Consider the following 19,202-nt stretch of genomic DNA (forward strand, 5'->3'; position numbering starts at 1 on the left):
TTGCCAGCCCGTTGCCTGGAGACCGCGGCGCCAGCGGCAGCCGCCATGGTGAGAGCGGGGCCGGGCCTGGGCCGAGAGCGGGGGGAGAGCCGGGCCCGGGGCTGAGGAGGGGTCCCGGGGCTGCTGCTGGAGGGTTCCCCGGAGCCGGGGGGGCGGGCAGGGGAGGGCGGTGGGGTCTGGCCCGGCCCGGCCCGGGCCGCTCCTGGGGAGGGAGCCCCGAGGGCGGCGGGCGGCCAGGCCGCTCCGGGCGGAGATGGAGCTCCTGGGCGCCGTGAACAGCACCGCGGTGACACTCCTGGGGCGTCAGTCTGGGGGCTTGCTTTTGTGCCGGGGGGCTTCGCTGCGGAACTGAGCTGGCAGCGGCTGGGCATGAGCTACAGGTGCCCTGGGGGGTCTCAGGGGCTGCCAGGTTCCTCCTGGGGACCCCAGCTCCATCAGCCAGCGCTCCCTGTCCCCCTGCTAAGCCTGTCCCCATGAAAGCAGGTATGCTGGGTGGCCTGGGCTGGTGCGGGGGCACTGAGGGACACAGCTTCCTCCCAGCACCCAAGCCACAGGCTCACCTCCTGCGTTTTGCTTTCTTTCCTCAGGCACCCAAGAAGAAAGTCGGAATAAAAGGGAAAGGGAGCAAAGCTCCAGCAGTGGTGGATGCCTTGTCGCCGAAGGAGATGAGCAAGGAGCAGGTGAGAGATCCCCCATGTCCCAGCCCACCCCTGGGTAGGAGGACGTTGCTAATTGCAAGAACACTGCTCGGGCCCCCTGCTCGGCGCCTGGCTCCGGCTGTGTGGGTGACAGGTGGTGAAGGGTGACAGAGACAAGCAGCCGGGGTTCATGTCTCTGCCTGACACACGTCTGGGCTGGGGGGGGCAGTTCTCACTGTTCCTAGAAGGAGCGGCCCCCCTCATCCCACCCTCCCGCTGCTCCAGGGCCCGGTGCTCCCCAGCCCTGTGCTCTCGCTGTTTTCTCCCTGACTCCGTAACCCCGGCAGCCTGCTCAGTGATGGCTCAGCCTGGAGCTCTGCTGTTTGTTTTCGTCCTGTCGCTGCTGGGACGGGAGGCTCCGTAGGTGCGGGCAGGGCAGGCAGAGGTGGACGGTGCAGTCGCAGCCCCTCAGTTGCTCCAAGTCCTGCTTGTTGTGTGGGTGTCCAACAAACAGAGGAGGAGATGGCCCTGGCCTGGGGACCTGTCTTCTGGGATGAGATCTTGCATACCTCAGTGCAAGCAGTGTGCCCAGGTGGCCAAGAGCATCCTGGCTCGTATCAGCAATAGTGTGGCCAGCAGGACTGGGGCAGCGATCGTCCCCTGTGCTTGGCACTGGTGGGGCCACACATCGAATCCTGTGTTCAGTTTTGGGCCCGTCACGACGACAGAGACATGGAGGGGCTGGAGCGTGTCCAGAGAAGGGCAGCGAGGGGTGAAGGGTCTGGAGCACGAGTCGTATGAGGAGCGGCTGAGGGAACTGGGGTGATCAGCCTGGAGAGAAGGAGGCTGAGGGGAGACCTTCTCGCTCTGCAGAACTACCTGAGAGGAGGTTGTGGCGAGGTGGGAACTGTCTCTTCTCCCAAGCAACAAGTGACAGGACAAAAGGAAACGGCCTCAAGTTGTGCCAGGGGAGGTTTAAATTGGATATGAGGAAAAATTTTTTCACCAGAAGGGTTGTCAGACATTGGAAGCGGCTGCCCAGGGAAGTGGCTCAGTCGCCATCCCTGGGGGTATTTAAATGACAGGGAGATGTGCTGAGGGACAGGGGTTGGTGGTGGACTGGGCAGTGTCAGGTTAATGGTTAGACTCGATGATCTTAAGGGTCTTTTCCAACCTCAATGATTCTGTGATTCCGGAGTATTTAGGCACCTGGGAACGGTGTTACCAGGCACCGCGTGACAGACTATCTGAGCCTGGGCTGCTTGCAGTAGATAAGGTTTTATTATTCCTTTTCCAGAGGATGATGGGTTCTGTCAGGTCCTGGGCAATGTCTGTGAGTCAGGGCTCCTCCCTTCTCCTGCGCTTCTCCATCCCAGTAACAGCCACTGCGTCCTGCCAGGTTTGCGACGCTGTGGGCGTCTTGCAGAGGCGTCTGTCCGAGGCCTCTTCTTCCTCTAACCTGGCTCTTCCCCTTGGCTTTGCAGCTGGAGAAGCATGTTGTGCGCCTCCGGGAGGAGCTGGACCGGGAACGGGAAGAGCGCAACTATTTCCAGCTGGAGCGTGACAAGATTCACACCTTCTGGGAGTTCACCCGCCGGCAGCTGGAGGAGAAAAAAGCAGAGCTGCGGAACAAGGACCGGCAGATGGAGGAGGTGGAGGAACGGCACCAAGTGGAGATCAAGGTGGGAAGGGAGAAGACTGGGAGGTGTTGGGAGTGCTCCGGGTGAGCCTCGGGCAGCTCTGAGGGGGAGAGGGAAGAGGGTAGAGGAGGAGGAGCTGCGCGGGATGCAAGCCAGGAGCGTCTCAGCCAATATCCCAGCTCCAAGTGTCTCCTGCTGAAGCCCCTCACCCCGTCCGTGGCTTGTCTTTAGGTTTACAAGCAGAAGGTGAAGCACTTGTTGTACGAACACCAGGAAAACCTCACCGAGGCGAAGGTGGAGGGCATCCTCTCCATGAAGCGGGCCCAGAAGGATCACTGGACCCAGGAGATGACGCTGTGGAAAAACACACGCTCCTTGAAAGTGGAGCTGAAGGAGAAGGAGCTGGCCGACAATGGGATGGTGAAAAGCATGAGCCTGGTACGTCCCTGGCCGGGCCGGAGCCGCGTGCGAGGTGCTTCTGCTGCAGAGGGAGGTGGTGGGGCCGCAGGCTGAGCTGCGAGAGCAGCTGGAGAACCTACGAGCTGCTGCTTGCACGGATAACGTGGGCCCGGTGCCGCGGTGGGAGCCTTTCCCAGGGAGCAGGAGGGACTCCATTGGGATGCAGCTGCCTCAGGATTTGCTTCTCTACTTCTAACACGTAACTTCTCCCTAACAGAAGCAAGAGGAGGAGACCACCCGGCTGCGCAACGACTTCGAGAGACAAGTGAAAGGTCAGGATGCACTCGTCGCGTGCCAGGGAAGGTTCCTCCGAGCTCTGCTGCGCTGCCGGCCTCCCTGGCAGAGTCTCGAGCAGAAACGGGCCATTTCTACCCCGGTTCTGGCTGGTTTTCCCCCACTTCTTGCTCTCCCGTGCTGTGGGGCTGCCAGGCCCCCAGCATCGCGCCAACGGAGGGGCATGGGCCGGGCGCCCATCGCTGCTGCTGCGCCGTACTGCCGAGCGCAGCTGCCGGGCCGCGCTTCTCCGGGCTGCGGGTGGGGTGGCTGGAGGAGCCCTTGCAGAGTCCTTGTTCCTCCTCAGGGGACGTTTCAGGTTCTCACGGGCTGACTTGGAAAGTTTCCATGCCCTCTTTTCCAAGGATGTTATTTCTGGGCTCTGCTCTCCGTGGTCCCAGCGTGACTGCTCCGCACGCTGGTGGCAGCTGCGGTGACGCTGCTAACGAGCATCTTGTCCTCGAGTAGTGCCGCGGTGGCACGCGCCGGGCTGGCGCTGGCTGATGGAGCCGGGGCGCGTTACAGAGGTCTCCAGGAGCTCCTCGCTCAGCCCCCTCTGTGCTCCCCCAGAGCTCGAGGCCGAGTACACCAGGAAGATGCAGGTGCTGCGGGACGAGCTCGACTTGCGGAGGAAGACGGAGGTCCACGAGGTGGAGGAGAGGAAGAACAACCAGATCAGCGAGCTGATGAGGAACCACGAGAAGGCCTTCAGTGACATCAAGGAGTACTACAACGACATCACCCTCAACAACCTGGCGCTCATCAGCTTGCTGAAGGTACTGCCTGCTCTGCCACAGCCCGCCTGGCCTGCGGAGTGGCACCCTTCCACCCAGGGTCCGGTCCTGTGAGGATTTCACCCGGATCTGGCCGGTTCCCAGGTGGTTTTGTGGGTGCTGCTGGTCTCCTGGGGGTTGCACACCGTTACACGAGCGAAGCTCTCGTGCACAGAGAGAAGTGTGTTGCTGGGCCAACCGTGGGAGGGTGTCCGGATGGTGCCGGAAGCTGGGCAGCCCCAGGAGTCGGCACTCGTGTTCCTGAGAACAGGAGCAGGTGGAGGAGATGAAGAAAAGAGAGAATCACCTGGAAAAGGAGAAGGCAGATGTGCTGCTCCAGAACAAGCAGCTGCAGGAGCCCCTGCAGCAGGCCCAGGAGCAGGTGTCCGAGCTGCAGAAGAAGTTGGCTCACTACGACAAGGACAAGGAGGCGCTGACGGTGAGTGGCCAGCCCTGGCCTTTCCTGAGTCATCCTGGCTCTTTCCTGGGGGGAGTCACCACTCGCCTTGGCCCCATGGCCCAGCAGAGTCCTTCGAGTCCTTTTCAGCTCAGCCGGGTGTTTGTCAGGTCTCGGTGGGACTTCCAGGGATCTGGCAGTGAGAAACAAGAGCAGCCCTCGTTGCAGAGGGGCGAGGGCGTTGCCGTGGGTGCTGGTTTTTTTTTCTTGCCCGTATCTCTTCACTGGTCACTCTCCTCCCCTGCCACCCCCTGCACCTCCCAGAGAGACCCCCTCTTTAACTGTCCCTTCCCGCTCGCAGAACACAAAAGCCCGTCTCAGAGTCACCCAGAAGGAACTGAAGGATCTTCAGTGGGAACATGAAGTGCTGGAGCAGAGGTTCAGTAAGGTGAGGGCTGCGGGTGGGTCTGGGCGTCCCACGCCCCCCTCCAAACCCTGTGCCCTCCGCAGAGCACTGGGCACGCGGGCCTAACACAGGCTGTGCTCAGCCGAAGGATTCCCAAAGCTCTAATCCGGAGCCGTGCGGTAACTGCTGCTTCCAGGAAAGCTGCTCCCAGCTTTGGCATCTCCCACGCTCAGCAGACGGGCCTGGCCTCGTGCTTGGCTGAGCAGCCGTGCGTGCCCCGGTGGTCCCCTCCGGCCCGCGAGGGACTGGCTGCGGCGGTGCGTCGGGCACAGAGCCATGGGAGAGGTTGTCCTGGGCCCCCACCGCCGGGCACAGCTCGCTCCCTCCTTGTCCCGGTGTTGGGACACTCGCCGTGCCGGGGCTCGGGATGAGTCCTGTTGACTGAGTCCTCCCAGCCTCAGCTTCCCCCCCAGCTAACCCAGATAAATCTGTCGAGGCAGAAGAAAGCTCATTTGCAATGCGCAGAAATCCCCAGGAATATGAACGTTGATCCGAGGCCTCGTTAACAATCCGTCATTAAGGCAGCAGCGCAGTCAGTGCATTCAGAAATAGGCTGTGCAGGAGAGACTGTGTCCTAATTAGGACACTTATTAACTAGCTGGGAGCCGGGGGCTCCTGCCAGCTGCGCGGAGCGCCGGAGCGACCCCCGCGTGCTGCGGGGCCCTCTCTGAGGTCTAAAATAGTGCCGCGGCGAACCGCCGGCACGCTGCGCTCCCGGGGCTGTCCCACGCCCGCGGGGCACGGGGAGGTGGGAGGGCAGGTGGCAAGGGGGTGCAGATCATGGAGGGAGGGAGGGAAGCCGTGCTCCAGCATCTGCCTTCCCCGCGGGCTGCGGGTGCTGTCGGGAATGGCCCAGCTCATGCCAGAGCGGGCAGGGCCGAGTGGCCGGAGCTGTTTGCTGCCCACCCGGGGGTCCCGGGGTCGGGGTGAAAGCGTGTTGTCTTTGGGAGCAGGTGCAGGCGGAGCGAGACGAGCTCTATCAGAAGTTCACCAAAGCCATTAACGAGGTGCAGCAGAAGACGGGGTTCAAGAACCTGCTCCTGGAGCGCAAGCTGAAGGGGCTTCTCGGAGTCCTGGAGAAGAAGGAGGCGGAGCTCAGCGAGGTCTTGGCGGCCTCCAACCTCGACCCCGGCGCCCTCTCCTCGGGCTCGCACAAGGTGGAGGTACGGTGGGGCCCTGCGGCGGCTGTGCTGGGGTGAACGTGCACCCTGGGGCCGCCAGTCCCCATCCGCCATGGCTGTAGCTGCCACGTCACTCACTCCTTCCCGGCACTCCCAGGGCCACGTGCGGTGCCGCAGGGCACCCCGGCTCTCCCTCGAGAGCGGAGTGTGTGGGTGTCGGAGTTTGGCACCCATCTCGCCCTCAGCTGGGGCCTGTTTCAAGGAGAACGGCCCCAGGCTGGCAGCGCTCCGTGCTGCCTGTTGGTGCACGGGGTCCACCGGCGAGCCGGGATGCTCTGCACACGGGGAGTCGCAGCCGGAGAACCCGCGGAAGCAGCGCAGACGGGTTCCCAGCAGCTCTGCAGTGGTTGATACGCTAAAAATACGCACGCAGAAAGCCTTGGCGCGGAGACCCGCGTTCCTGGAGCCTGCCGCAGCCGTAACCGGAGAAGCGGCGTTTGCTTCGGGTTGGGTTGGCTTGACGCGGGAGATGCGGGTTCCACGCTCGGCTCAGCCGCCGCCCCAGTGCCCTCCCGCTTGTCCCGCGCCAGCCTGTCCCCTTCCAGGTCCCTTCTGCGGTGGGTGGTAGTGAAATTCGCGGGCACCCTCGTGCCAGGGTGCCCTGGGGATGCCCACAGTAGCAGCCGAGGCTCTGGGGCCATAGGACGGGGCAGCGGATGTGTCACCTCCTAGCAGGTGCCACAGCAGGAGGAAGGAAAACACATTCCTGGGAAGGTGTCATGGCGTCGAGCTCTCCCGCAGCTGCTGGGGTCCTGGGATTCCTCTGCTCAGCTGCCTCCAGTGTCTTCTTGGGGAGCCTCTCGCCCTGTAATTCCCCCAGTGCCACGACGGCAAGGCGGTGCTGCCGTCGCCAGCCCTCCCGGGACTTGCGGCGAGGCTGGTGGCAATGGCAGGTCTCCGCTGGCACTGGAGATGTTGGTCCAGGAGGTCCCTGCTCCTCGCCCCTGCCCAGGGCTGGCTGTCCCTGGCACTGCTGGCTCGGAGGGGGCAGGGTGGTGGCCGCCTGCCAGGCCGTGCTGCCGGCTGCTCTGCTTGCACCAGGCCCCGGTGCCAGCTCCTCCGTGCGCTCCACCACGCTGCTCCCACCCGCGCCGCGGCCGCTGCGTCGCCAGGGCTGGGCAGCCGCTGCTTGATGCGCCATCTCCCTTTGCAGGACGTGCTGGATTCCAAGAACGCCATCATCCGGGACCTGCAGCTCCAGCTGGCCCGAGCCTGCAAGGTGAGGGCAGGGGCTGGGGGGGTGGTCGGGTGGTCACTGCGGCTTCGAGGGGGTGGGACGGGACCTTCTCCTGCACGGAGCCGCGGAAGGGACCTGTCAGGAGGCCAGTCGAGCTGCGTCGTGCCCTGGCTCGGGCACGAATGTGGCCGTGGTGGGGTGTCCCCCCCGTGCAGGAGGGTGCAGGGAGCCCCGTACCCTGGCGAGGGGGGCTGGGCTGGAGCGGGCACTTCGGGCTGAGGGCAGGACACTCCTCGTTGCAGGCACACAACGACATGCTGCAGACGTTCGAGGCGAAGCTGACGGCCTTTGGGATCCCCCTGGACAACCTGGGCTTCCAGCCCCTGGCGAGCCCAGTGCGGGGGCAGGCGCTGGGCCAGGGCCCCGCCGGACTCGTCGCCGTGCCCACCTGACGCCCGTTGGCACCAAGGAGCCCAGCGGGCTGGGCAGGGAGCGGGGCTGGGCCCCCTTGGTGCTCTGCACCATTAAACAGACCCCAGTGAGCTTTCTGGAGGAGCTGGAGGGCCTTTTCTCTCCTCCCCGGGGGGGCCTTTTCTCCGGAGCAGCCCCCTGCTCCTGCCGCGGGGGGCACCGGCCACAGGCAGCCGCCAGCTAGGTGGGCTCGGACCGAGCAGTGCCAGCACAGCCCAGGACCGCGGTGCAGCCGGAGGGCTCCCAGCATCCCACCCGCCAGACTGGGCCCCCCCCAGACTCTCCCACCTCCCGGGCTGCCCATGCTGCCCCTGAGACTCCCCTCCTCTTCCCCCTCCGGAACCCGCGTGTGCAGTGCCCTCGGGAAGGTGATTTTTTGATACTAACAGTGCTGTTTGAAGCCTTTAATGGTGTCGGTGGCATAGTGCCCCCGCCGGCCCCGCTGACCCGGATGGGGAGGACATGCCCTCCCCTAACTGCCCCGGTACGTGGTGTAGGAGTAGGGGCTGATCAGCAGCGGGACGTGCAGCTTCTGGGCCGGGTCAGTGATGGTGAAGACGACCTGGGGCAGAGCCAGGAGGGCAGCGGTTGGATCCCCCTCCGCGGCCGGGCTCTGGGAGATGCTCGGAGCAGAGCCAGTGGCTGCCCAAGCCTGGCCGTGGTCCCTGTCCCCTGCTCCCCACCCTCCGTACCTCCACGAAGGGGTAGAAGCTGGCGTGGCCCAGGCCCTGCCAGTACGCCGCCGTCTCAAAGTGCAGCTTGTAGGTGCCATCTTTGGCCTGCCCCGGTGCCAGCAGGGGCAGGCAGCGCCCATCCTCGTCCGTCCACCTGGAAGCAGAAGGAGCAGACCCCACCGCGGTGGCTGACCCCAGCCCCGAGCACCGGCCCTGCCGCCGGTGGAAGTTGGGCTCGGGGTGCGGGGACAGGCAGCAGCATCCCCTGCCCGTTTGACTGCCGCCGGCTCGCCCACCTCTGTGCCAGCTCCATCCACTGTGGCTCCAGCTCCTGCAGCCGGGCCAGGCGGATGGCGAGGCCGGCTGCCGGCAGCCCCGTGGCCGTGTTCAGCACGTGGGTGGTCAGGGAGCCATTTGCCATCTCGGACATGCCTTTGGCCTGGAACACAGAAGAAAGCGAGGCTGGGACGTGTCCCAGCAGTGCCATCGGCCGAGCCCCTCTGCCACTCTACGGCAGGCAGTGCCGCAGCTCAGCCCCTGGGTGCCCCCAGCCCCTCTCCCAGAGGGACCCTTGGCCAGGCTGCCTGCGTGCCCCCTCCCTGCAGCCCCCCAGGCTGGTGGCCAGCATGGCCCCCTGTCCTTGGCACCCTGCTGGGACGTGGGCACCCATGTTCTTCCCATGCCATGGGGCTTGGCTCTGCCAGCCACAGTGCCACAGCCCTGCCTGCAGCGGAGTGCTGCCTCTGCCAATGGCTGCCTGCACACCCTGGGCACCGCTGCCACATTCCTGCCTGGCTGGGGGGGGGCGGGCTGCATGCCTGGGGCAGCACCGGCTCCCCGCTCACTTGCCTGTCCCGGTGGGCTGTGGCACACGGTGGCAACAGCTGGCCCAGGTCCAGGGAGGGAGCAGCCCTGTCCCGGCAGCCCCGTTCCTGTCGCCTTCCCTGCCCGCAGTGTGGGTGAACGTTGATCCTGACAGCACTCCAGAGCTGCCTGGGGCGGGCAGCCAGTATGGGGTCAAGGGCAGCGCTGGCGAGGGCAGCCAGGCCCCTTCCCCTCTCGGAGCCCTGGGCTGGGTTTGGCAGGGTGGGAGCACGACCCCGGGGCTGCATCCCGCTGCTGCAGGGCTGCCTCCCAGGAGCAGGACCAGCTCTCACCGCCAGCCCGGCACCAGCTCCGGGCCTGAGCTCCTGGCAGAAGCGGTGACACCGGAGAGGCAGGACAGCGAGTAATGGCGCCTGGCTGCTTACCTGGCTCTCCTCCATCCCGCTCAGCCAGGGGCCCATGGCCGGCGACACCCTGCAAAATGCCATCCCCTGCCCCGGCTGCCCGTCCTGGCGCTGCCGCCTCCCCCAATGGAGCTGGAGAGACTGGATGCTACTATCGCGGCACGTGGTTGTGGCAGGACCGGGCACTCCTCCCCGGCTGGGCCGAGCTGGCACAGGTGGCTTCCCCCAGGGAGGCGCGCCCAGGAGCCCCACTGGCACCTGTACTCCGGCAGCACCATGGCCCTGGGGCTGGTGGACCAGAGCCCGGCGGGATGTCGGGGCATCGGGCCAGGAGGAGCCGCGGTGGAGCTGCTATCCCAGCCTCGCCTCCCTCCCTGGAAAGCACCTGGAGCATGTTGGCGCTGTGGTGGCCAGGCACGTGGGGGCTGCCAGGAGCTGGCAGGGGCTTCGCCGTGGCCTAACCCTGCCCGTCTGCCCACCGTGGGGGCACGGGGCTGCACTCAGCACCTCACCTGCACTTGGATGGTGGCGGTGGCGGTGGCCAGCAGCCCGTACCCTTCCGCGTCAGCCGCCTGGATCTCCAGGGTGTATTTGGGAACCGCCTGCAGCAAGAGGCTGCGTCACCCCTGAATGGGGTGCAAGAGCCGGGCTGGGGGGTGGCAGGGGGGGACAGGCTGTGCCCGGGGCTCACCTGTGCTGCCAGCCCCGCCACGGCCACAGAGATCACCCCGGTGCTGCTGTTTATAGCAAACGTGGGGCTGGGGCTGGTCCGGCGTCTGGCGCAGGATGGAGTAGACCACGATGCCGTTGCTGGACCTCACCGCGTCGTCCGCGTCCGTGGCCAGCACCCGCAGCACGGGGGTGCCTGGGAGTGGGCGGTTATTGGTGACATCTCCCCCGTGCCCCCAGTGCTGCCTCCTGCTCAGCAGCATCGGTCTTACCCGGCTCAGCCCCCTCCGACACGGTGCCGTGGAAAACCGCCTGGGAGAAGACGGGCCGGTTGTCGTTCTGGTCCGTCACGGTGATGATGATCTCCATGGGGTCCTCCACGGGCTGCCCATTGGCCGACACCGCGTGGGAGAAGAGCTGCGAGAGGCCCCGTCAGCCCGTGCGCGGCCCCGGCGACCGTCCCCTCCCCGTCCTGGCCCCCCACTCACCACGTATTTGTCGATCTCCTCCCGGTCCAGCGGCTTCGTCACCTCCAGCCACCCCGTCTCCCGCTCGATGGTGAAGACCCCCACGGGGGGGGTGTCCACCCCCTGCCCCGTGATGCTGTAGAAAACCGTGGTCTCCTTGTCCTTGTTGGATTTGATCTGGCGGCGAGGCGGAGTGGGGGTTAGAGGGGTCCTGGCACTCCGGGGACCCCCCTGCCCTGTGCCCCGTCCCCGTGGGGCCACCTACCTGCACCAGCTTCTTGGGGAAGGGTCCCCGCTCGTTCTCGGGGCAGTTGATGGGGGGGATGACCCAGTCCCTCTTCTGCCGCTGGAGGCCATGGTGGGACTTGGGGAAGGTCAGCACATCCTGCGGGATGGAGAGCGGGGCTGAGGGGCGACAGGGGGAACACAGAGCTCTGCCCCAGGGCTGCGGGGGCTGTCTGGCTGCCACCACCACCCCAGACATTCGTCGAGACAGTCCTACCCGCAGGAGGAGAAGGAGGAGGGTGAAGGTGCAGGGTGACATGGCTCCGGCCACGCTGACTGCTCCCCTGGGACCTTCTCTGCGGCCGGCCGTGACCTTGGCCGTGTCCTGCCAGGAAAGCTGAGCGCCAGCCCAAGGGTGCCAGCATGCGCAGACGGAGGCCCAGCTGCCACCGCCAGCCCTGGAGGGGTGCCTGGGAGGGACAGACCCCCCCAGGGCGCTGGGGGGCACACATGGCTCACCCCTGGGCCCCGCTTTGCTCCGGAGGCCCTGTGCACCCAAAGGTGGGGTGGGGGGGCTCCAACTCCCCATTAGCACCCCCCACCAGCAGCCCAATGCACCGTGGGGCACCAAGGACCCCCCTGGGGCATTGAATCCCCTGGCAGGCTGCTGAGGACCCCGTCGGGCCCCCAGAGCCCCTGCACCCAGTGGGGCGCACCCCCAAGACGATGCTTGGGGCTAGCGCACGATGGGACCCCCCGCTCTGCCCGGGGACTCAGCACCGGGCCTGGGGGTGCTGGGTCCCCGGGCGGGGGCGGGGGTCCCCAGGGCGTGGGGACAGGTGGCACCGGGATGGGCTCAGCCCCGGCATGGGACTGGCACCGTGGCCGGCGGAAGCCGCGGAGGCAGAGGGCCGCGGTGCCCGGGGGTATCGGGGAGGTACCGAGATTCCCGGGAGGTGCCAGGGAGGTGCCCGGGAGGTGCCCGGAGGTACCGGGATGCGCGGGCCGCGCGGAGGTACCGGGGGAAGAGCGGTGGGGGAACGGAGGCAGCGGGGGGGGCCGCATGGAGGAACCGGGGAGTACCGGGCTGTGCCCGGGGGGTACCGAGGGGTACAGGGGGCCGCTCTCCGGGGCGGGGCGGTACCTGCGCGGCCGCCGCCTCACCTGGAGCGGCGCGTTGCAGCGGGCGGGGCGAAGCGAGGCGGGGCGCGGCGGGCGGCGATCGGAGCGACGGCGGCGGCGGCGGACGGGCCATGCGGGGGCCGCGCTCCGGGCTCTGCCCGCTCTTCTTCATCCTCCTCCTCCCGCTGCTGCCGACGGCCGCCGCGCTCGCCGCCCCCCCGGCCCGGCCGTGCATCCCCCCGGGGCTGCGCCGCGGGCCGCTCCCGGCACCAGGTAACCGGCGCCGTCGGGGCGCGACTCCACCCGCGACCCTGCGGGGTGCGCGGCGAGGGGCACCGGCCGTGCGGGGCCGGGAACGGGGCTGGGATCGGGGCGCCGGTGGGGCGGGCGGGCCGTGCCCCCGGGTGCAGCCTGGGCTGGGCTGGGGGCGTTGGGGCCGCCCCTCGTTGCCGTGCTCGGCCCCGCTGTGGGGACGGCTCTGGGGCCAGCTGGGCTCCTCGGGCTGCGGGGCTGGCCCTCCCCGGGGTCTGGGGCCGGCTGAGGCCCCCCGGGCCGCGGGGTCGAGGCTTTTCGAGGGGAGCTGGCACTGCCCGGGGCTGGCGGGGGTCCCCGGGACGTGGGGCTGGGCCGTGCGGCGAGTCCTTCCTTGGCTGTGGGGCTGGCGGTGCCCCCCATCAGCAGGGCCGTGGGGCTGGCGGTGCCCGTCTGGCCCCACTGGGGCTGGTGGCGGCTGATGCCGGCGCTGGCGCCTCCGGTCCAGCCGTGGGCACCCGCAGGGAGCCGCCGGGCCAGGGCTGGGTCCCCGCAGGGTGAGGATGCCCGGCGCCGGGCTGGCGATGGGACTGGGTGCCCCGGGGCCACCCTTCTCCGGCCGTGGGCTGCAGAGTCCGCCCGGCCCGGCCCGAGGCTGGGCAGGGGCTCTTCACCACCGGCTCTTGGCCCGGCGCCGGCCGTGCCCCGGTGGCGGGGCAGCGTGCGCTGCCTGGGCCCGTTCGCCCCGTTGGCTCGGCGGTGTCCCGGGGGAGCGGGGCTGCTCGGGAACCGCGGCCGGAGCCAGCGCTCGCCTAATGGCCGCGGAGCGCTAAGAGCCCTGCCCGGCGGTAAGTGCTCTCGCCGTGCCAGGGAGCGGCCCTGACCTCCGCCGGCCTCCGCCGCCGCATCCCGCTGCCTTCGGCCGGGCAGCTCCTGCCAGGCTGCCGGGAGCGCAGCCGGGACCCCCGGCACGGGCAGAACCCCTCGGTGGGCGGCACGTGGCCCTGGCACCGGCCGCGCTGCGTCGGGAGGGCACGGTGCGGCGTGGGCTCTGCACGGAGGGACCCCGAGGGCACGGCGGGGTCCGGACCCCCCGAGCGGGGCTGTAGCGAGGCTGCAGACCCCGACCCTGCTGTGCTGCCCGGCCCTTCGGTGGGGAGCGGGGCTGGGGGCTCCCCCGGCAGGTGCTGGGGGCATCTCGGGGTGGCTGGCGCCCTTCCGGCCCCGCTGATGTCCCTCATTGCAGCCACTGCGGCTGGGAGGGGCCCTCGGCGCTGCCCCCCCAGGCACGGCGTGGGGGCGAGGGCTCCGCCGTTCCCCCGGGGCTCGCCCTCCGCCCCGGTGCGGGGCTGCCGTGGGGCGCAGTTCTCCTTGCCGCTCCCCCAGCCACGCTCCCCGTCCCCTCCCGGCTCTCGTGGTCGCTGAGCCCGGGCGGCCTCTCGCCGCCGCCGCCGGAGCTGGTTTAGCTCCGCTAATCCCCTAATCCCGCCGCCCTGCCGGGGGTGCGGGGATCTGGGCCGGATCGAGCGCGGGGGGTGCAGCGTGGTCCTGGGGGGTGGGGGTGGCGGGCCATGCTGTGCCCCATGTCCTGGCCATGGGGGCTGGGAGCCCCCAGGGTGGTGACACGGGGGAGAAGGGGGGCTGGGAGCCCCCGAGGGGGGTGACACAGCGGGTGGGAGGCCGGGGCAGGGCTCTGCCTGCCCAGGAATTTCCCGTCATCAGGAAACAAAGCCGAAACCTGCCCGATCCCATCTGCTTCTGCAGGCCGGGGGGTGCGGGGTCCCAGGGCTGGCGGCTCGGGGGGGGGGGCTCGGGGACGGGTGTGTGTCCCCCTGACCGCCCCCCTCCGCCCTCTCGCAGCGAGCTCTGGAGGCTGCGCGGGGCCGTATGGGACCGAGGAGCCCGATGTCGGGGCGCGGGAGGACGGGGGTCCCGTGCGGCTCCTGGGGATGGGCACGGCCCTCGCCTCTCCCCCCCGGGATGCTGCCCGCCGGCCGAGCCCCGTTCCTGCGCGGAGCCGGCGCTCCCCCCAGGTAACACTGCCCAGCTGCCCCCGCACCCCCTGTCTCCCAACCCCCTCGGGGGGCTGCGCGCTCACCTGCCCCCCCTTGTCCTGCAGGAGCTCCCTGGGGCTCGCCCCGCACCCAGGAGGCGGAAGAGGGACTGGGTGATCCCCCCTATCAAGGTTCCTGAGAATGAGAGGGGCCCCTTCCCCAAAAAACTGGTTCAGGTATCGGGAGGCTCCAGGCACAGATGTGGGTGCTGGGGAGGGGTCCATCCCCCCTGCATCAGGGCAGGGTGCGATGGCACTGGGGGGCAGGGAGGTGGTACTGGGCCCCCTCACTCCCCCATCTCCTCCCAGATCAAATCCAACCGGGACAGAGACACCAAGATCTTCTACAGCATCACGGGGCAGGGGGCAGACGCCCCCCCCGAGGGCGTCTTCACCATCGAGAAGGAGTCGGGCTGGATGAAGGTGACGCAGCCGCTGGACCGGGAGCGCATCGACAAGTACCACGTAGGTCCCTGCTGGGGGATCCCGCGGTGTGCCAGCCTGCCATGCCATGCCGCGCTGCGCCCCCAGCTCACCCCTCTGCCCCACAGCTATTCTCCCACGCCGTGTCTGAGAACGGCAAACCGGTGGAGGAGCCGATGGAGATCATAGTCACGGTGACGGACCAGAACGACAACAAGCCCCAGTTCACGCAGGAGGTCTTCAGGGGCTCCGTGCCGGAGGGAGCTTTGCCGGGTAGGACTCTGTGCTGCAGGGAAGCTCTGCCTTGCACCGGTCATGTCCCTTGAGGAGACCTCTGGGACCGTCCCCATGGGGACATGGGTGCCCCGTCCTCCCCGCTCACCAGGATGTCCCATTCCCAGGCACATCCGTGATGCAGGTGACCGCCACGGACGCAGATGACGCGGTGGAGACCTACAACGGCGTCATCGCCTACTCCATCCTCAGCCAGGAGCCACGGGAGCCCCATCCCCACATGTTCACCATCAACAGGGCCACCGGCACCCTCAGCGTCATCGCCAGCGGCCTCGACCGTGAGGTGGGCTCTGCAGCACCGCGGGGCAGGTGGCCCCGGCCTCAGGCGGGGGACTGACGTGGTGTCTGTCTGTCTGTCTGCCGCAGCGCGTGCGGGAGTACACGCTGACCGTGCAGGCGGCCGACCTGGACGGTGAGGGGCTGACCACGACCGCGCTGGCGGTGATCGAGATCGCGGACGTCAACGACAACGCCCCCGAGTTTGACCCTAAAACGGTAACATGGGGACCCCCCAGTGGGACCCTCTCCCCACGGGCCAGGGCCGCACCGGTGCCCGCCGGGCTGCGGCGGTGACTGTGGCCCGTACCCACAGTACGAGGTGGCAGTGCCAGAGAATGAGGCTGGGCGGGAGGTGGCCCGGTTGGCCGCCACGGACCTGGACGAGCCTGGCACGCCGGCATGGCGAGCCGTCTACTCCATCCTGCGCGGCAACGAGGGAGGTGCCTTCGCCATCACCACCGACCCCACCAGCAATGAGGGTGTCCTCCGCACTGCCAAGGTGCGTGTCCCCCCACCCCGAGCACCCCTTGCTGCCCGCAGCGGGGTGCTGCCCGTCCCCTCCCCTCTCCCAGGGTCTGGACTACGAGGCCAAGAAGCAGTTTGTGCTCCATGTGGCCGTGGTCAACGAGGCCCCCTTCGCCGTGAAGCTGCCGACGGCCACCGCCACGGTGACAGTCAGTGTGGAGGACGTCAATGAGGCACCAGTCTTCGACCCGCCGGTGCAGCTTGCGCGGGTGCCGGAGGATGTGCCACCGGGGCAGACCCTCGCCTCCTGCACGGCCCAGGACCCCGACAAGGCACAGGGGCAGAGGATCAAGTGAGCGCAGCCAGGGTTGGGGGCAAGGTCTGGCGGGGGTCCCTGCCACCCCCCTGCCGTGGCATCAGCTCCCCTCTGCCCCCCAGGTACGTGATGGGGCACGACCCGGCAGGCTGGCTGGCCGTGCACCCCGAGAATGGGCTTGTGACGGCGCGGGACCACCTGGACCGGGAGTCCCCCTTTGCCAAGAACAGCACCTACGCCGCCATGCTGCTGGCCGTGGACGACGGTGAGGGCCATGAAAGGGCCCTTGTTCCCCCTCTCCCGCGTGAGGGACACGTGCTGCCGTCACCGCAAACCACGTGCCGGCTCCAGCACCAAGCGGTGCCCGGGGGTGCCCATCCCCAGCCCTGCTCCAGGCATCCCCGTCCCTGTGAGGGTCCTGGTTTTGGGTGGACCCAGCATCGCTCCTCCCCGCAGGCTTGCCGCCAGCCACGGGCACTGGCACCCTGCTCCTCACCCTGCTCGACGTGAACGACCACGGCCCCGAGGCCGAGCCCCGGGACATCACCGTCTGCAACCGCAGCCCCCAGCCCCAGGTCCTCACCATCACCGACAGGGACCTGCCCCCCAACACCGGTCCCTTCCGCGCCGAGCTCAGCCACGGCTCGGGGGACAGCTGGGCTGTGGAGGTCGGCGACGAAGGTACCGCTGGGGGGACACAAGGTGGCTGTGCCACGGCGGCGTTGCCAGGTCACCCACGGCGCTGGTTTCATGCAGGTGACACCGTCACCCTGCGGCTGGTGGCACCGCTGGAGCCGGACCTCTACAGCGTCTACCTGCGGCTTCTTGACCGGCCGGGCAAAGCCCAGCTCACCGTCATCACTGCGCGGGTCTGCGAGTGCGAGGGGCCGGTGCAGAGCTGCCCCCAGGCCCCCCAGGCTGTCACCGGGCTGCCCTTCGTCCTCGCCGCCCTCGGCGCCCTCCTGGCCTTGCTGCGTGAGTCGGGGGTCCCAGTGCTTTGGGGCTACACCCCCCTATGGGGCAGAGGGGGGACACACACATCCTCGCTGATGTTGCTGCTCCCCCCAGTCATCCTCCTGCTGCTGCTGCTCTTCGTGAGGAGGAGGAAGGTGACGAAGGAGCCGCTGCTGCTGCCCGAAGACGACACGCGGGACAACGTCTTCTACTACGGGGAGGAGGGCGGCGGGGAGGAGGACCAGGTGGGTGTCTCAGGGGGCTGGAGGGGCTGGGGCCAGGCAGGCAGCCTGCCCCGGCTCCTCTCCATCACCTGCACGCCCCCACCAGGACTACGACCTGCGGCAGCTGCACCGGGGCCTGGACGCCCGCCCCGAGGTGCTGCTCCGCAACGACGTGGCCCCCACCCTCCTGCCGGCCCCCCAGTACCGGCCCCGGCCCGCCAACCCCGACGACATCGGCACCTTCATCGAGGAGGTGAGCCCCGTCCCCTCATCTGTGCGGGCACCACTTGGGGGGGGGGGGGATGGTCATGGGCACTGACCCCTCTGTCCCCCCCAGAACCTGAAGGCGGCCGACACGGACCCCACGGCCCCCCCCTACGACTCCCTGCTGGTGTTTGACTACGAGGGCAGCGGCTCGGAGGCCACCTCGCTCAGCTCCCTCAACTCCTCCGCCTCCGACCGCGACCAGGACTACGACTACCTCAACGACTGGGGCAGCCGCTTCAAGAAGCTGGCGGACCTCTACGGCGGGGGGGAGGAGGATGACTAGGACCTCCCCCCAGCCCCCCTGCCCCCCACCCTGCCCCACGCCTTACAGCTGCCCGTGCCTTGGGGCTGCCCCCTCCCGCCGTGCCCCCCCACCATGGTGGCAGCCCCCCTCGCCTTCCTCTCCTCTATTTTTCTTGGTTATTATTTTTTTTTTTAAAGGTATGAAATAAAGGTCGTGTGATGCTACGGACGAGGTGAGCGGGTGCTGGTGTAAGTTTTAATAAAGGATGCGATTAGGGTTTTTTTTTAGATGCTCCAGCCTCTGCGTGGCTTTGTGCCCTAGGAGTGAGTGCCCGGGCACCTCCTGCCCTCCCTGGGGCTGGTGCTGACCAGGGACCTGGACAGGCTGGAGAGGTGGATCTGTGCGAACCTTGTGAAGTTCAACCAGGATAAGTGCAAGGTCCTGCACGTGGGTCGGGGCAATTCCCAGCACAAGTCCAGGCTGGGCGGAGAATGGATTGAGAGCAGCCCTGAGGAAAAGGACTTGGGGGTGTTGATTGATGAGAAGCTCAACTTGAGCCGGCACCGTGCGCTGGCAGCCCAGAAAGCCAACCGTGTCCTGAGCTGCATCCAAAGCAGCGTGGCCAGCAGGTCAAGGAAGGGGATTCTGCCCCTCTGCTCTGCTCTCCTGAGACCCCCCTGCAGTGCTGCGTTCAGCTCTGGGGTCCCCAGGATGTGGAAGCTGCTGGAGTGGGTCCAGAGGAGGCCACGGAGATGATGCGAGGGCTGGAGCACCTCTGCTATGGAGACAGGCTGAGAGAGTTGGGGCTGTTCAGCCAGGAGAAGAGAAGGCTCCAGGGAGACCTTCCAGCACCTTCCAGTACCTAAAGGGGCTACAGGAAAGCTGGAGAGGGGCTTTGGACAAGGGTGTGTGGTGACAGGACACGGGGCAATGGCTTTAAATTGAAAGAGGGGAGATTTCGATGGGATCTAAGGAAGAAATTCTTCCCTCTGAGGGTGGTGAGGCACTGGCACAGGTTGTCCAGAGAAGTTGTGGCTGCCCCATCCCTGGCAGTGTTCAGGGCCAGGTTGGATGAGGCTTTGGGCAACCTGGTGTAGTGGAGGGTGTCCCTGCCCATGGCAGGGGGTTGGCACTGGATGCTCTTTAGGGTTCCTCCCAACCCAGCCCATTCCATGACTCTGTCACCTCGTGGCTGTTACCAGCCGGGCCAGGGGCTCTGCCGCTGTGCGGGCAGGGGCTGCTCCCCCAAACCCCCAGCCGGGGGCTCAGCCCCGGGACGGTCCCAGCCTGGGGGCTTCCCACCCGCTCCATGCCGGACTCTGCCCCTCGCCGGTGCTCCAGGAGCTGGGGCTGGTGGGGAGCACCGGGGGTCCCTGGGGGTTTCTCCGTGCCGTGGGGTCAGCCCCAGCTCTGCTGCGTGAGGATGGGGGGGGGTGCTGGAGGGGACGGGGGCTGCAGCACCCCGGGGCGGGCCGTGGGTCCCCCGGGCGCCCCATTCGCCCCCCCGAAGCTCCCACGGCCCTGGACGGGCACCCCCGGAGCTCCCGCGCCCCGGGGGCTGCACGGCTGG

At 67.9% G+C, this 19,202-nt stretch overlaps 3 protein-coding genes across 4 annotated transcripts; 2 read left to right on the forward strand and 1 right to left on the reverse strand.

The window, feature by feature from the left end:
• Positions 1-31: 31 nt before the first annotated feature.
• Positions 32-7,456, forward strand: DRC4 (dynein regulatory complex subunit 4). The gene is made up of 11 exons (XM_086621022.1): positions 32-48; positions 588-680; positions 2,123-2,320; positions 2,510-2,716; positions 2,955-3,009; positions 3,581-3,786; positions 4,055-4,222; positions 4,542-4,628; positions 5,600-5,809; positions 6,981-7,046; positions 7,307-7,456. The coding sequence occupies exons 1-11, from the start codon at positions 46-48 to the stop codon at positions 7,454-7,456; spliced, it is 1,443 nt and encodes a 480-aa protein (XP_086477148.1). The 5' UTR covers positions 32-45.
• A 491-nt stretch (positions 7,457-7,947) lies between these two features.
• LOC147527795 (5-hydroxyisourate hydrolase-like) lies at positions 7,948-9,462 on the reverse strand. The gene is made up of 4 exons (XM_086621242.1): positions 9,400-9,462; positions 8,446-8,588; positions 8,168-8,303; positions 7,948-8,037 (listed from the first exon to the last, which is right to left on the reverse strand). The coding sequence occupies exons 1-4, from the start codon at positions 9,460-9,462 to the stop codon at positions 7,948-7,950; spliced, it is 432 nt and encodes a 143-aa protein (XP_086477368.1).
• Positions 9,463-11,992: 2,530 nt separating this feature from the next.
• On the forward strand, positions 11,993-17,671 carry LOC147527796 (B-cadherin). Of its 2 annotated transcripts, XM_086620730.1 has the most exons (15): positions 11,993-12,134; positions 13,974-14,146; positions 14,233-14,343; positions 14,476-14,631; positions 14,718-14,862; positions 14,991-15,166; positions 15,250-15,378; positions 15,476-15,661; positions 15,735-15,979; positions 16,066-16,208; positions 16,400-16,624; positions 16,700-16,918; positions 17,012-17,142; positions 17,228-17,374; positions 17,459-17,671. In XM_086620730.1, the coding sequence occupies exons 1-15, from the start codon at positions 11,993-11,995 to the stop codon at positions 17,669-17,671; spliced, it is 2,541 nt and encodes an 846-aa protein (XP_086476856.1). The 2 variants fall into 2 exon arrangements, with proteins under 2 accessions (XP_086476856.1, XP_086476857.1); XM_086620731.1 differs by lacking the exons at positions 11,993-12,134; positions 13,974-14,146 and having other exon boundaries at positions 14,260-14,343; positions 16,400-16,645.
• The last annotated feature ends 1,531 nt before the right edge of the window (positions 17,672-19,202 follow it).

The sequence above is a fragment of the Tauraco erythrolophus genome, chromosome 15, assembly GCF_009769465.1.
Source record: "Tauraco erythrolophus isolate bTauEry1 chromosome 15, bTauEry1.pri, whole genome shotgun sequence".
Taxonomy (NCBI): domain Eukaryota; kingdom Metazoa; phylum Chordata; class Aves; order Musophagiformes; family Musophagidae; genus Tauraco; species Tauraco erythrolophus.